This window comes from Felis catus, chromosome X (genome assembly GCF_018350175.1).
Source record: "Felis catus isolate Fca126 chromosome X, F.catus_Fca126_mat1.0, whole genome shotgun sequence".
Taxonomy (NCBI): Eukaryota; Metazoa; Chordata; class Mammalia; order Carnivora; family Felidae; genus Felis; species Felis catus.
This window is the reverse complement of record NC_058386.1, coordinates 65403754-65418378: the sequence shown is the minus strand read 5'-3', so window position 1 is coordinate 65418378 and position 14625 is coordinate 65403754. Positions and strand designations below refer to the sequence as shown.

Sequence of the window (14625 nt, the reverse complement as noted above, 5' to 3'; positions counted from 1 at the left end):
TTTATACACCAATAATGAAGCGACAAAAGAGAAATAAAGAAACTAATCCCATTCACAACTGCACCAACAACCATAAAATACCTAGGAATAAACCTAACCAAAGATATAAAAATCTGTATGCTGACAACTATAGAAAGCTTTTGAAGGAAATTGAAGAAGATACAAAGAAATGGAAAAACATCCCAGGCTCATGGGTTGGAACAATATATATTGTTAAAATGGCAATACTACCCAAAGCAATCTACACATTCAATGCAGTCCCAATCAAAATTGCACCAGCATTATTCTCAAAGCTAGAACGAACGATCCTATAATTTGTATGGAACCACAAAAGACCCCAAAAAGCCAAAGTAATATTGAAGGAGAAGACCAAAGCGGGAGGCATCACAATCCCAGACTTTCGCCTTTACTACAAAGCTGTAGTCATCAAGACAGTATGGTATTGGCACAAAAACAGACACATAGACCAATGGAATAGAATAGAGACCCCAGAATTTGACCCACAAAAGTATGGTCAACAAATCTTTGACAAAGCAGGAAAGAATATCCAATGGAAAAAAAGACAGTCTCTGTAACAAATGGTGCTGGGAGAACTGGACAGCAACATGCAGAAGAATGAAACTAGACCACTTTCTTACACCATACACAAAAATAAACTCAAAATGCATGAAGGGCCTGAATGTGAGACAGGAAACCATCAAAACCCTAGAGGAGAAGGCAGGAGAAAAACCTCTCTGGCCTCAGCCGCAGCAATTTCTTACTCGACACATCTTCAAAGAGGCAGGGGAATTAAAAGCAAAAATGAACTATTGAGACCTCATCAAGATAAAAAGCTTCTGCACTGAAAGGAAACAATGAACAAAACTAAAAGGCAACCGACGGGATGGGAGAAGATATTTGCAAATGATGTATCAGATAAAGGGCTAGTGTCCAAAATCTATAAAGAACTCACCAAACTCCACACCCGAAAAACAAATAACCCAGTGAAGAAATGGGCAGAAAACATGAATAGACACTTTTGCAAAGAAGACATCCAGACGGCCAACAGGCACATGAAAAGATGTTCAGTGTCACTCATCATCAGGGAATACAAATAAAACTACAATGAGATACCTTCTCATGTTGGTCAGAGCGGCTAAAATGAACACATCAGGAGACGATAGATTCTGGCGAGGATATGGAGAAACAGGAACCCTCTTGCACTGCTGGTGGGGATGCAAACTGGTGCAGCCACTCTGGAAAACAGTGTGGAGGTTCCTGAAATAATTAAAAATCGATCTATCCTATGACCCAGCAATAGCACTGCTAGGAATCTACCCAAGAGATACAGGAGTGTTGATGCATAGGGTCACTTGTACCCCGATGTTTATAGCAGCACTTTCAACAACAGCCAAATAATGGAAAGAGCCTAAATGCCCATCAACTGATGAATGGATAAAAAGTTGTGGTTTATATATACAATGGAATGCTAGTTGTCAATGAGAAAGAATGAAATCCTGACTTTTTTCAGCAATGTGGATGGAACTGGAGGGTATTATGCTGAGTGAAATAAGCCAGGCAGAGAAAGACAGATACCATATATTTTCACTCATATGTGGATCTTGAGAAATGTAATAAAAGACCATGGGGGGAGGGGAAGGGGAAGAAATAAAAGTTACAGAGACGGAGGGAGGCAAGCCATAAGAGACTCTCAAGGCCTGAGAACAAACTAAGTATAGACGGGAGGTGGGGGAGAGGGGAAAGTGGGTGATGGGCAGGGAGGAGGGCACTTGTTGGGATGAGCACTGGATGTTGTATGGATACTAATTTGACAACAAATTATAATTTTTTTTAAAAAAACAGAAATTGAATTGGTAATCAAAAACAAACTAAAACAAAAACAGAAGTCGACGGCCACATGCATGCACAAGTGAATTCTACCAAACATTTAAGGAAGAGTTAATACCTCTTTTCCTAAAACTATAGTTAATGCACATTCTTCTAAATATAGGAGAAGAAAGAAAGCATCCAAATACATTCTATAAGGCTAGCATTACCCTGATATCACAACCAGCAAAGACACTAAAAGAAAAGAAAACAAACAAAACAAAACAAAACTCTACAGGACAGGCTAATATCCCTGATAAACATACATGTAAGATCCTCAAGAAAATATTAGCAAACCACATTTAATAACACATTAAGAGGATCACTCACCAAAAACCAAGTGGGATTTAAGCTGGAGATGCAAGGATGGTTCAATATTCACAAATCATTTAACATACACCACATCAACAAAACAAAGGATTAAAACATATAATCATTTCAATAGATACAGAACAAGCATTTGAAAAAACTCAGCATCTGTTCATGATAAACCTATCAACAAAGTGGGTTTAGAGGGAACATACTTAACATAATAAAGGCTACATATGAAAAATCCACAGTTAACACGATACTCAATTGTGAAAAACTGAGTTTCTCCTCTAAGTCAGGAAAAATACAAGGATTTATCTATCTATCTATCTATCTATCTATATACACACATATATATATACCCACACACACATATTTATATGTATGTATATGTATATATATATGTACATATATGTACACACATATATGTACACACATATATGTATGTATATATCTCACATATATGTGTATGTATGTATATGTATATATCTCACATATATATACATATCTCACATATATGTATATATGTGAGTGATGGTTTCCAGAGGAGTGAGGTTGGGAGAATGGGCAAAATGGGTGAAAGGAAGTGGGAGATACAGGCTTCTAGTAATGGAAAGAGTAAGTCATGGCAATAAAAGGTAAAGCATAGGGAATATAGTCAATGGTATTGTAATAGTGTTGTATGCTGACTGATGGTAGTTACGTTTGTGGTTAATATAACATAATGTATAGACTTGTTGAATTGTTCTACATTTGAAATTAAGGAAATATTGTGTTTCAGCTATATTTCCATAAAAGATTAATTAATTAAAAATTTTTAACAGCCAGGTGAGGAAGGAAGTCAAGCATTCCCGGAAGAAAGCTTATGTAATGATAATAAAAGAGACCATGAGACTTTCTGAGGCATCAATTTTATTTAACTTTTATTGATAACCCAGCAAAATTATATACCATTATTTCTCTTCATATGGGGAAGTTGAGTTCCATCACAGCATAGATTTTCAAACAGTTTGAATGCAGCATACTGATGTGCAAAGAAAAATAAATCCCTTCAACCTCTGGGGTGATCAGGAGAGATGTGGAAAAACTGCAGTCTCCAAATCTATAGCCATGTGCAGCCCTTGTGGTACCATTTCCTTATACTTTACTATGTTGCACAAACATCATTATTTTTTATGTGTTCATAATGTAAAAAAAAAAAAAAAAAAAGATTGGTAATCCTTGGCTTAAAAACTTAAGTGTTTTAAGTAATAGGTATAGCCAAAATTACAATTCAGGAGTTCTGGCTCTGTAACTAGGACTTTCTCCCTACCTCACAATATACTGTTTATTTGGGAATATTTTTGTTCAGGACTCTAGAACTTCCTATTCCTTCCAAGTGAGTATATTTTCTTCTCACTATTTGACAGGATGGAAGACATGAGAACTGCAAGAAAATTTAGAGGTCACATAGTCTCATCTTTTCCTGAGCATTTCATAAAAGAAGCCCAGAAATTACCTTTTAATAATTATTTTATGAAGTTTATTGATTTTTTAGAAACATAAAGAAGTTCAGCAAAGAAACCTGATGATAAAGATTACTGAAAAAACTGTTTTAAGACCTTTTAAAATTTCAGTTTTATAGTTACAATTTTTATTCAATTGTTATATTCACATCTTAGAAGATGTGATGTTTCTCTAGTTTTCCTTAAAAAATTAAGTCAACCACTGTTGACTGTAAAGGGAAGTTAAATCAGCATAGTCAATGTTTATTATAAAGCTGATCTGTTTAACTTTCCTTACATTAGAGAATCTTGGAGCCTACTTGGCCTACTAATAAGGAAACACTAAATTTGTTTTAGGATAATATAAAGGATTCATTAATTTGTAAGAAGACCAAATTTGTTTTCAGATTACCCAGAATATGTGGACCCACCAGAAATACTACAAAGGAACGTTATTTCCATCCACCATTACTACTTGGAAAGTAATAACAAAAATTATATGAGGAAAATTTCCATACCATGTGTCTTGAAAGTTCACAGAACCATGAAATTTTCTCAGGAGGCCACAATCCTGATGTAACTTTTTGAGTGATTGTTTGTGTTGTTGAAGAAGATTAATACTCGTTTTACTCACTTGCCAAACTGGGCTATGTACTATTAATCAAATGTTGACTGTGCTTTCCTGCCTTCAGGCCATACTGCCACCAATCTCTCAGCCCCAAAATAAGACTCTTTCTTCATCTCTATCCATACAAAGATATTTATCTATCCTTTAAGATTTATGTCCACATTCCTTATCATGAATGCTTTCTTAACCACATGCATAAAGATTAAAGACCATTACCTCCAATAAATGCCTGCCACATTTTATATATTTTATTAAACACATTATATTTTAACAAATATTTTATTTGGTATTTTCTGAAAACATGGCCTTATTTTATCAGTATGTTTCATCTCTCCCTTATTAGATAGTTATTTGTGTACCAGATCATCTAAACTCTACCCTCAACAGCACAGCCTACCCCATGCCTACTTCTAGGACAAAGTAAGTGTTCAATAAATTTTTGTTAAATTTAGGTTGAACTAGATTTCCACATGATAGAGTTGCTTTCATTGTCAAGCCCAGATCCAGAACACTCTAGATCTTGAAGATTTTTCTCAAGTTTATCAGTATGATAGGAACTTGAAAGCAATGCTCCAAATTGGTTATCATTGTAGAGGGATATTTACCTTTTAAATATACTCTGTAATATAATCTTGACAACTCTACTTTTTTTTTATCTACACCTTCAGTCAAGAAGTAAACATTCCCCTGTCACTCTTATTTATCTAGGTACTATTAATCAATAAATTATTAAGTGAAAAAAGTGCCTTAGACATCAAATGAATTGGAGTTTTTGCAATAAGGTAAAAGGAGCACTAAGCTTGGACTCAAGAGGCCTCAGAGTGTCACTCTACTGATAATTCAATATGGATTTGGGGGGTACAATTTATTTCTATGTTAAAAAAACATAATTCTTACAATCTGTACCTTGTAGACTACTGAAACTACATTGATTTATTCATCCATGTGTAAAATACTTATTAAGGGTTTGTTTTGTGTCAGCACTTGTAAGAACAGGGAAAATTAAGCAGTATGACCAAAGAAGCCCCTGTTCTCATGGACTTTACATTATAATTTGGGAAAAAGATAATAAAACAGAAAACAATAAGCAAGAAAATATAAGATGGCAATGAATTATATCAATGAAATAAATTAATATCATGTAAGGGAAAGTGACCAGGGGTTAACATTAATTAAGACTGATTGCTCAGAAAATTCCTAACTGAAGGGGCATTTGAACTGAGACATGATTGGAAAGAAGGAGCAAGTAATGCAAAGAGCTGACATCAGAATGTTTCAGAGAGAAGGAAAAGAACATGCCAAGAGCATTAGGTGAGAATAAGTTTGGCAAATTTTAGGTACAAAATTATGATAATTCTACCTGGAACAGAGTAACAGAGACAGTGGCAGAAAATGAGGACAGAGAGATAAGAATAATGCAGATTACTTAAGGCCTTGTATGCCAAAAATAAATAGCTTTAAATTATTCTAGGTATCATGGGACATGAATAGAGGGTGTTAAGCTGGGGATTGATGAAAGATTATTTATATTTTTCAACATTACCTTGACTGTGGAGAAAGAATTAATTGTAACTGGCAGCACATTGTCCTAAGTAGATGATGACTAGCAATAAAGTATTCACTTGTCACTCTGAAAAACATGTTTAATCAATACAGTTTTATCAAACAAAAATTTTAAGATATAGAAGAGCTAAACAGAAAAGCAAGGAAATCCTCCAATGTCAGAAATAAATAAGGATCTCAAAACCATAGTGGTAAATACATAATATGAGTTATTGTAATAGCCTAGGAGGTTAAGGTCTAGGTGCTAAAATGGCCTTGAATTTGTCCCAACAATTGAAACTAAAGTTATTTGCATAATACTGGGACACTGAAAAACTGCTATCTTTATGAAAAGCAGACTGGAAAACCCCATCGACACTGGTCAAGGAATCAACCAGGAAGCTATCATCTGGTCACTACTGTGAAAGCAAAACAAAAGCTCCTGTAAGAAATAACCACCACCATCCCACCCCCCATGCTATGATTGTATAAAATATCAATATTTAAATTACTTTTATGGCTTTGGAAAGCCAAGAAAGGAATTACTATGAAAACTGACCTATGACCAGAGAAATCACTGGGACCGTGGCAGAAACAAACATAGAATAATTCTGTTTGGACTCTTTAACAATCCAAGGTTCCCTGGACATGCATAGTAAATAAGTAAGTAAGTATGTAAGTAAGTAAATAAGTAAATAAATAAGCAAGCATGAACAATGTAGCTCACATTTAAAATATTAAAATTCCACAAACTATCAACGAGAGAGAATGAATACACACACACACACACACACACACACACACACACACACACACAAATTAATGACAAACATTGGAGATAATAATATTGTGAAAGGAACTCTGAAATAAAGATTTTTAATGTTTATTTTATTTTTGAGAGAGAAGGAGTGTGTAGAGGAGGGGTAGAGACAGATAGAGATACAGAATCCAAAGCAGCTCTGAGCTGTCTGCACAGAGCCCAACGCAGGGCTCAAACTCACGAGCTGTGAGATCATGACTTGAGCCGAAGTCAGACGCTTAACCAACTGAGCCACCCAGGTTCCCCAATAAGTATCTTTTAATTGGATTTTTGGAGTGCAATCTCAGCCTTACCATTCTTTTTTTTTTTTCTGGGAAATGCTTTTTTTTTAAATTTCAGGTATTTCTTTAAATTCCAGTTAGTTAACATATAGTGTAATATTAGTTTCAGGAGTAGAATTTAGTGAATCATTACTTAAAAATAACACCCAGTGCTAAGTATGTTTAAAATTATAAAAGGATTCAAGAGGGAATGTACTCCATAATGAAATAGGATACTATGGAATAAAAGAAGAATAGTTCAAAAAGAAGAAAATAGAAATTTTAGCAATGGCACTCAGTAAAATTAAATTTAATAGAGTTCTCTTCAAGATGGTTACATAGGAAGAACCTGAACTCACCTCCTCCATAGACACATCAATTCTACACCTATTTATAGAGCAATTCTCCCTGAAGAACTGAGGGCTGCCTGAACAACTTCTACACAGCAAAAGATAGAGATGCCACATAAAGAAAGGCAAGAGAGACAGAGGCATGGTAATGAAAGTCACCCCCATCCCTGATACTAAAAATGTGTGAGCAGATTTGCCTTCCCTGGAGCACAGGAAAAAAGCTGTTGTTTAAACGAGCAATCACTATGTAAGGGAAACAGCCCTAGAACCTTTCCAAGTGGTGGGGGAACTAATAAAACTCTCTGCAACTCAGAGGGCCCAGTGAACACCATGACTTATGCTTACGTTCCACCTTGATAGTGCAAACAGCACCAGGATGTGAGTTCCCTAGCTAGCTTAGTGCCTCAGTGATCCCTAGGCCCCTAGCCCATACCACCCTCACCCATCCCAGCAAGGTGGCCCCAGTGCAGCACACCTGGACACCCCTGGGCAATGCTCACTATAGCTCCAGCCATTGCACCAAAGTGACACAGCCATAATGTAACTCAAAACACTCCAGGTCTGTTCCACTTCAGATTCAGATGGTTTTCTATGGCACTCCTGGCAGAGATTATTCCAGGACCTCCTGGTTCATGGCTGCTTTGTTTCTAACCACCGCTACCTGTCCCTTGTGTGGAGTGCCCCAGGACACCCTGGTTTGCATCCGTAACAACTTCACCTCCCCACTTAGGGAAACTCCTACATGGAAAACCTCAGGACACAATATCCTGAGACCCACATTGGTTCCAGTCACACTACCATGGTGCCTACAGAGAGCCCTGGAACATCCCACCTTGCATCCATTTCAACTTCAGCTATCCTGCCAGGATGCCATCTGTATGGAGGGCCCAGAGAATGCTTGGCTTAAACCCATTTCAGCTTTAGCTGTACTACCATTGTTCTCTCAGTGTAGAGAGACTAATGACCATGCCCAGCCTGAATCCACTTCAGCTTCAGCTGTTCCACAAGGGCAGCCTCTACACAGAGAACCTCAGGACCACACAGCCCACATGTAATTCAGTTCCACCATGCCAGACCCAACACAGAGTTCCCTGAAATCTCCAGCCAACACAAGCCACTTCTCCAGTTAGCCAGCCAAAGTCACCAGGCACACATAGTCTAAACAGCAGATGACCATACACAACACCAGTCCTTCAAGTTTAGGAGAAATTCAGCCTAATTAATAGAAACAAACAAAAAAAAAGTCAAGAAGAATAAGACAGAAGATGCTCCAAACAAAAGAAAAAGACAAAACCTAAGAAAAATAAGTAAATGGAGATAAGAAAAAGGCCTGATAAAGTGTTTGAAGTATGATTGTAAAGATGCTTAATGAACTGGAGAGAAGAGAGAAAGAACTGAGAATTTCAACAAAAATATATACGGGGCACCTGGGTGGTTCAGTCGGTTAAATGTCCGACTTCAGCTCAGGTAATGATCTCACAGTTCGTGGTTCAAGCCCCGCGTCGGGTTCTGTGTTGACAGCTCAGAGCCTGGAGCCTGCTTTGGATTCTGTCTCCCTCTTTCTCTCTGCCCCTCCTCCACTCATGTTCTGTTTCTCTGTCTCTCAACAATGAATAAACATTTAAAAAAAAACTTAAAAATATATAATATATAAAAATCAGAGTTGAAGAATACAATAACTAAAATGAAAAATACACTAAAGGGAATCAACAGTAGATTAGTAGATGTAGTAGAACAGATAAGTGATCTGGAAAATAGAGTAATGGAAAGCATCCAAGCAAAACAGCAAAAAAGAAAAAGAATTTAATACAATGAAGATAGGTTAAGAGATCTGAGGGACAACATCAAGCCAAAAAACATTTGCATTATAGCAGTCCCAGAAGGAAAAGAGAAAAAGAAAGATACAGAAAAGTTATCTGAAGACATAATGGTTTAAAACTTAAATAACCTTTGGAAAGAAACAGATATCCAGATTCAGGAATTATAGGGAGTTTCAAATAAGATGAACCAAAAGAGGTCCATATCACAAAAGATAATAATTCAAATGTAAAAGGTAAAAGATAAAAGAAGAATTTTAAAAAGCAGGAAGGGAGAATCAAATACAAAGGAGACCCCATAAGTCTATTAGCCAATTGTTTAGCAGAAATTATTCAGGCCAGAAGGGAGTGTCATGATCTATTCAAAGGGCTGAAAGGAGAACACCAACAATGAAGAACACTCTACGTAGTAAGATTATTATTTATAATAGAAGGAACGATAAAGAGTATTTCAGACAAACAAAAGTTTATAAGGTCATCACCACAAGACAAGCCTTACAGAAAATGCTAAAAGGGGCCATTTAAGTGGAAAGGAAAAAGCAATAATTAGAAATAAAAAATATGAATAAAGATGTAAAAGGTAACATATACATAAAATGTGGAGGGGGGAGTAAATAAAAAGTTCTTATAGAATATATTTGAATTTAAGTAGCCATCAACATAATATAGGCTGCAATATAGTTAAGGTGTTATATATGAACCTCGTGGTAACCACAAACCCAAAAGCTATAATAGATCCACACAAAAAAAATAAGGAGAAAGCCAAGAATAACACTACAGAATGTCATTAATCACATGGAAAAACAGCAAGCAAAGAAGAAAGAAACAGAGAAGAACTACAAAAGCAATACTTACACAAAATAAAATTGACTTTAAAAGAAAGATTGTAACAAAAGATACAGATTAATGATAAAGGGGTCAATCCTACAGGAGGATATAAGAATTGTAAATATGCATCCAACATTGGAGGAGCTAAATACATAAATAAAAAATTAACATGCATTAGGGAGAAATTGACAGTAATAATAGTATGTGACTCTGACACCCCACTTGCATAAGTGGATAAATCATCCAGCCTGAAAATCAACCAGGAAACAGTGACTGTGATTGACACATTATATCTGATGAACTTAGCAGATATATACAGAATATTTCATCCAAAAACAACAGAATATACGGTCTCATTAGTATACATGAAAAATTCTCCAAGATAGATTGTTAGGCCACAAAAGAAGTTTCAATAAATTTAAGAGGTTTTAAATTATATCATCCACTTTTACTGACCACAAGAGTATAAAACTTAAAATCAATCCTAAGAAAAACATTGAAAAAACCACAAACATGTGGAGGCTAAAAAATATGCCACTAAAAAGATAATGGGTCAATGAAAAAAATTGAAGAATAAAAAATAATAATGACAAAAACAAAAATAAAACAATTAAAATTCTTTGAGATTCAGGAAAATCAGTGCTAAGAGGGAAAATTGTAATGACAAAAGACTACCTCAAGAAAATAGAAAAATTCCAAATAAATAATGTAACCTTACACCTAAAGGAACTAGAAAACAAAGAATAAGCAAAGCCCAAGGTTTGTAGAATAAATTAAATAATAAAGATCAGAGCAGAAACAAATAAAATAGAAACAAACAAACAAAACAATGGAAAAAGTCAATGAAACCAAGGGCGGGTTATTTGAGAATATCTACAAAATTGATAAATCTATAGGCATACTCATCAAGAAAAAGAGAATACTCAAATAAAATCAGACACAAAAGAAGAAAAGAGGTAACACTACAGTAATAAAAAGTATTATAAAACATTACTATGAAAAATTATATACCAACAAGTTAGACAACCTATAAGAAATGGATAATTTCTTATAAGCATACAATCTTTCAAAACTGAATCAAGAAAATATAGATAATCCGGACAGAGCAATTAGTAATTACAAAATTGAATTGGAAATCAAAGACCTCCTAACAAACAAAACTACACAACCAGAAGGATTAACAGATGAATTCTACCAAATATTTAAAGAATTAATACCAATTATTTTGAAACTATTCAGAAAATCAAAAAGAAAAGAAAGCTTCTGAATACATTTTATGAGCCCAGTATACCCCTATACCAGAACCAGAAAAAAGATACTACAAAAACAAAAACAAAACAAAAATGATAGGCCAATATCCCTGATGAACATATGCCAAAATACTCAACAAAATACTAGCATATATGCATCCCTATGTTTAGCAGTATTATTTACACTAGGCAAGATATGGAATCTGCCCAAATGTTCATTGATTAATGAGTGGATAAAGAACATTTGGTATGTGTGTGTATATATACATATATATATGTATATGTATATATATGTGTGTGTGTATATATGTATATGTATATATATGTATATGTATACGTATATGTATACATATACATATGTATATATGTGTATGTGTGTGTGTATATATACATATATATACATATATACATATATATACATATACATATATGTGTATATGTACACACACACACATTTATATACAATGGAATATTATTCAGCCATAAAAAGTAACAAAATCTTGCCATTTGCAACAACATGGATGCTAGACACTATAATGCTAAGGAAAATAAGTCAGTCAGAAAGATAAATACCACATGATTTCACTCATGTGGAATTTAAGGAAAAAAATAAGCAAAGGGAAAAAGAGAAAGACAGCAAGACAAATCAAGAAACAGCCTCTTGATTATAGGGAACAAACTGATGTTTAGAAGGGAGGTGGGTGAGAGGATGGGTTAAATTGTTGATAGCAATTAAGGAGTGCACTTGTCATGATGAGCACTGGGTGATGTATAGAATTGTTGAATCACTATATTGTACAACTGAAACAAACATAACACTGTATGTTAACTAACAGGAATTAAAAACTTAAAAACCTAAAAAATTATTAGCAAAACCACATTCAGCAATACATTAAGGGATAAAAAAAATATATGGAAAGGATCATTCGGCATGATAAAGTGGGATTTATTCTAAGGCTGCATGGATGGTTCAATATTTAAAAAATTATCAATGTAGGAATGCCTGGGTAGCTCAGCTGGTTAAAAATTTATCAATGTAATACATATTAATGAATAAAGGATAAAAATCATGGAATTAACCAATGTAGAAAAAGCATTTGACACAATTTGACATCTGTTCAAGATTAAAAATTCTCAACAAGATAAGTTTTGAGGAAACATACCTCAACATAATAAAAGCAATATATGATAAACCCACAGCTGACATCCTACTCAATGATGGAGAACTGAGAGCTTTTTCTCTAAGATCATGAACAAGACAAGGATATCCACACTCACTCCTTTTATTCAAAATAGAACTGGAAGACCTACCGACATCAAACAGAAAAAGAAATAAAAGGCATCCAGATCGGTAAGGGAGAAGTTAAACTGTCACTATTTGCACATGACATAATACTATACACAGAAAATCCTAAAAAACCCACCAAAAAAAAAAAAACATTAACTAATAGACAAAATCAGTAAAGTTAGGGGATACAAAATACACAGAAATCAGTTGCATTTTTATACACAGATAACATAGTGGCAAAAAGAGAAATTGGAAAACAATTCTCTTTACAATTGTAACAAAATAATAAAATACCAAGAATAAATGTAGCAAGGAGATGAAACATTTGTGCTCTGAAAATTATATTATTGAAAGAAATTAAAGATTACACAACAAATGGAAATATATTACATGCTCATGGATTGGAAGAATTAATATTAAAATATCCAGGAGCATCTGGGTGGCTCAGTTGGGTGAGCATCCGACTCTTGGTTTCAGCTCAGGTCATGATCCCAGGGTCATGGGATAGAACCCCATGTCAAGCTCTGCACTGAGCACGGAGCCTGCTTGAAATTCTCTCTCTCCTCCCCCTCTATCCCTCTTCCCTGCTCATGCTCTTTGTTTAAAAAAAAAAAATAAAAAAATAAAAAAGTATATAAAATGTCCATATGACCCAGAGCAATCTACATATTCAATGCAATCTCTATGAAAATTACTACAATGTTTTTTGTTTTTTACAGAACTAAAACTAATAATACTAAAATCTGTATGGAACTATAAAAGACCCTGAATAATAGTCAAAGCAATCTTGAAAAGAAGAGCAAAGCTGTAGGTATACCAATCCCAGATTTCAAGATACACTACAAAGTTGTAGTAATCAAAACAATATGATACTGGCAGAAAAATAGACAAATAGATCAATAGAACAGAATAGAGAGCACAGAAATAAACCCATGCTTATTTGATAAATAAATCTCCCACAAAGGAGGCAAGAATATATAGGAAAAATAATCTCTTCAATAAATGGTGCTGAGAAAAACCAGACATTTACATGCAAAAGAATGAAAGTGGACCACTTTCTACATCATACACAAAAATAAACTCCAAATGGATTAAAGACCTAAATGTAAGGCCTGAAACTGTAAGACACCTAGAAGAAAATATGGGCAATAAGGTCTTCAAGATTGGCCTTAGCAACAAAACATTTATGGATTTATCTCTTTAGATAAGAGAAACAAAAGTAAAAATAAATCATTGGGACTATAAAAAATTAAAATCTTTTTGTACATCAAAGGAAACCATCAACAAATTGAAAAGGTAGCCTACTGAATGGGAGAAGATGTGTGAAAATGATACAGGAGTGCTGATTCATAGGGGCACAAGTACCCCAATGTTTATAGCAGCACTCTCAACAATAGCCAAATTATGGAAAGAGCCTAAATGTCCATCAACTGACGAATGGATAAAGAAGATGTGGTTTATATATACAATGGAATACTACTTGGCAATGACAAAGAATAGAATCCTGACTTTTGCAACAACATGGATGGAACTGGAGGGTATTATGCTAAGTGAAATAAGTCAGTCAGAGAAAGATACCATGTTTTCATTCATATGTGGATCTTGAGAAACTTAACAGAAGACCATGGGGGAGGGGAAGGGGAAAAAAGTTACAAACAGAGAGGGAGAGAGGCAAACCATAAGAGACTCTTAAATACAGAGAACAAACTGAGGGTTGATGGGGGGAGGGGGAGAGAGGAAAGTGGGTGATGGGCATTGAGAAGGGCACTTGTTGGGATGAGCACTGGGTGTTGTATGGAAGTCAATTTAACAATAAATTATATTTTATTTTTATTTTTTTATTATTTTATTTTTTTTTAATGTTTATTTATTCTTGAGACAGAGACACAGCATGAGCAGGGAAGGGGCAGAGAGAGAGGGAGACACAGAATGTGAAGCAGGCTCCAGGCTCTGAGCTGTCAGCATAGAGCCTGATGCGGGGCTCGAACTCACGAACTGTGAGATCATGACCTGAGCCGAAGTCGGACGCTTAACCGACTGAGCCACCCAGGTGCCCCAACAATAAATTATATTTTAAAATATATATATGTGATAAAGATTCATATCCAAAATATATAAAGAGCTTATACATTAACCAAAAAACCCAAACAATCCAATTAAAAACTGGGCAGAGGACTTGAATA

At 34.9% G+C, this 14625-nt stretch overlaps 1 protein-coding gene across 1 annotated transcript in view; it reads left to right on the top strand.

The window, feature by feature from the left end:
* LOC101091427 (charged multivesicular body protein 1a-like) overlaps positions 1–14625 on the top strand; it is a 158148-nt gene that overhangs the window by 140829 nt on the left and 2694 nt on the right. The window contains exon 7 of the mRNA XM_045050380.1: positions 4631–4707. Within this exon, the coding sequence (XP_044906315.1) occupies positions 4631–4701 (71 nt within the window). The 3' untranslated portion in view covers positions 4702–4707. The remainder of the gene's footprint in view (positions 1–4630; positions 4708–14625) is intronic.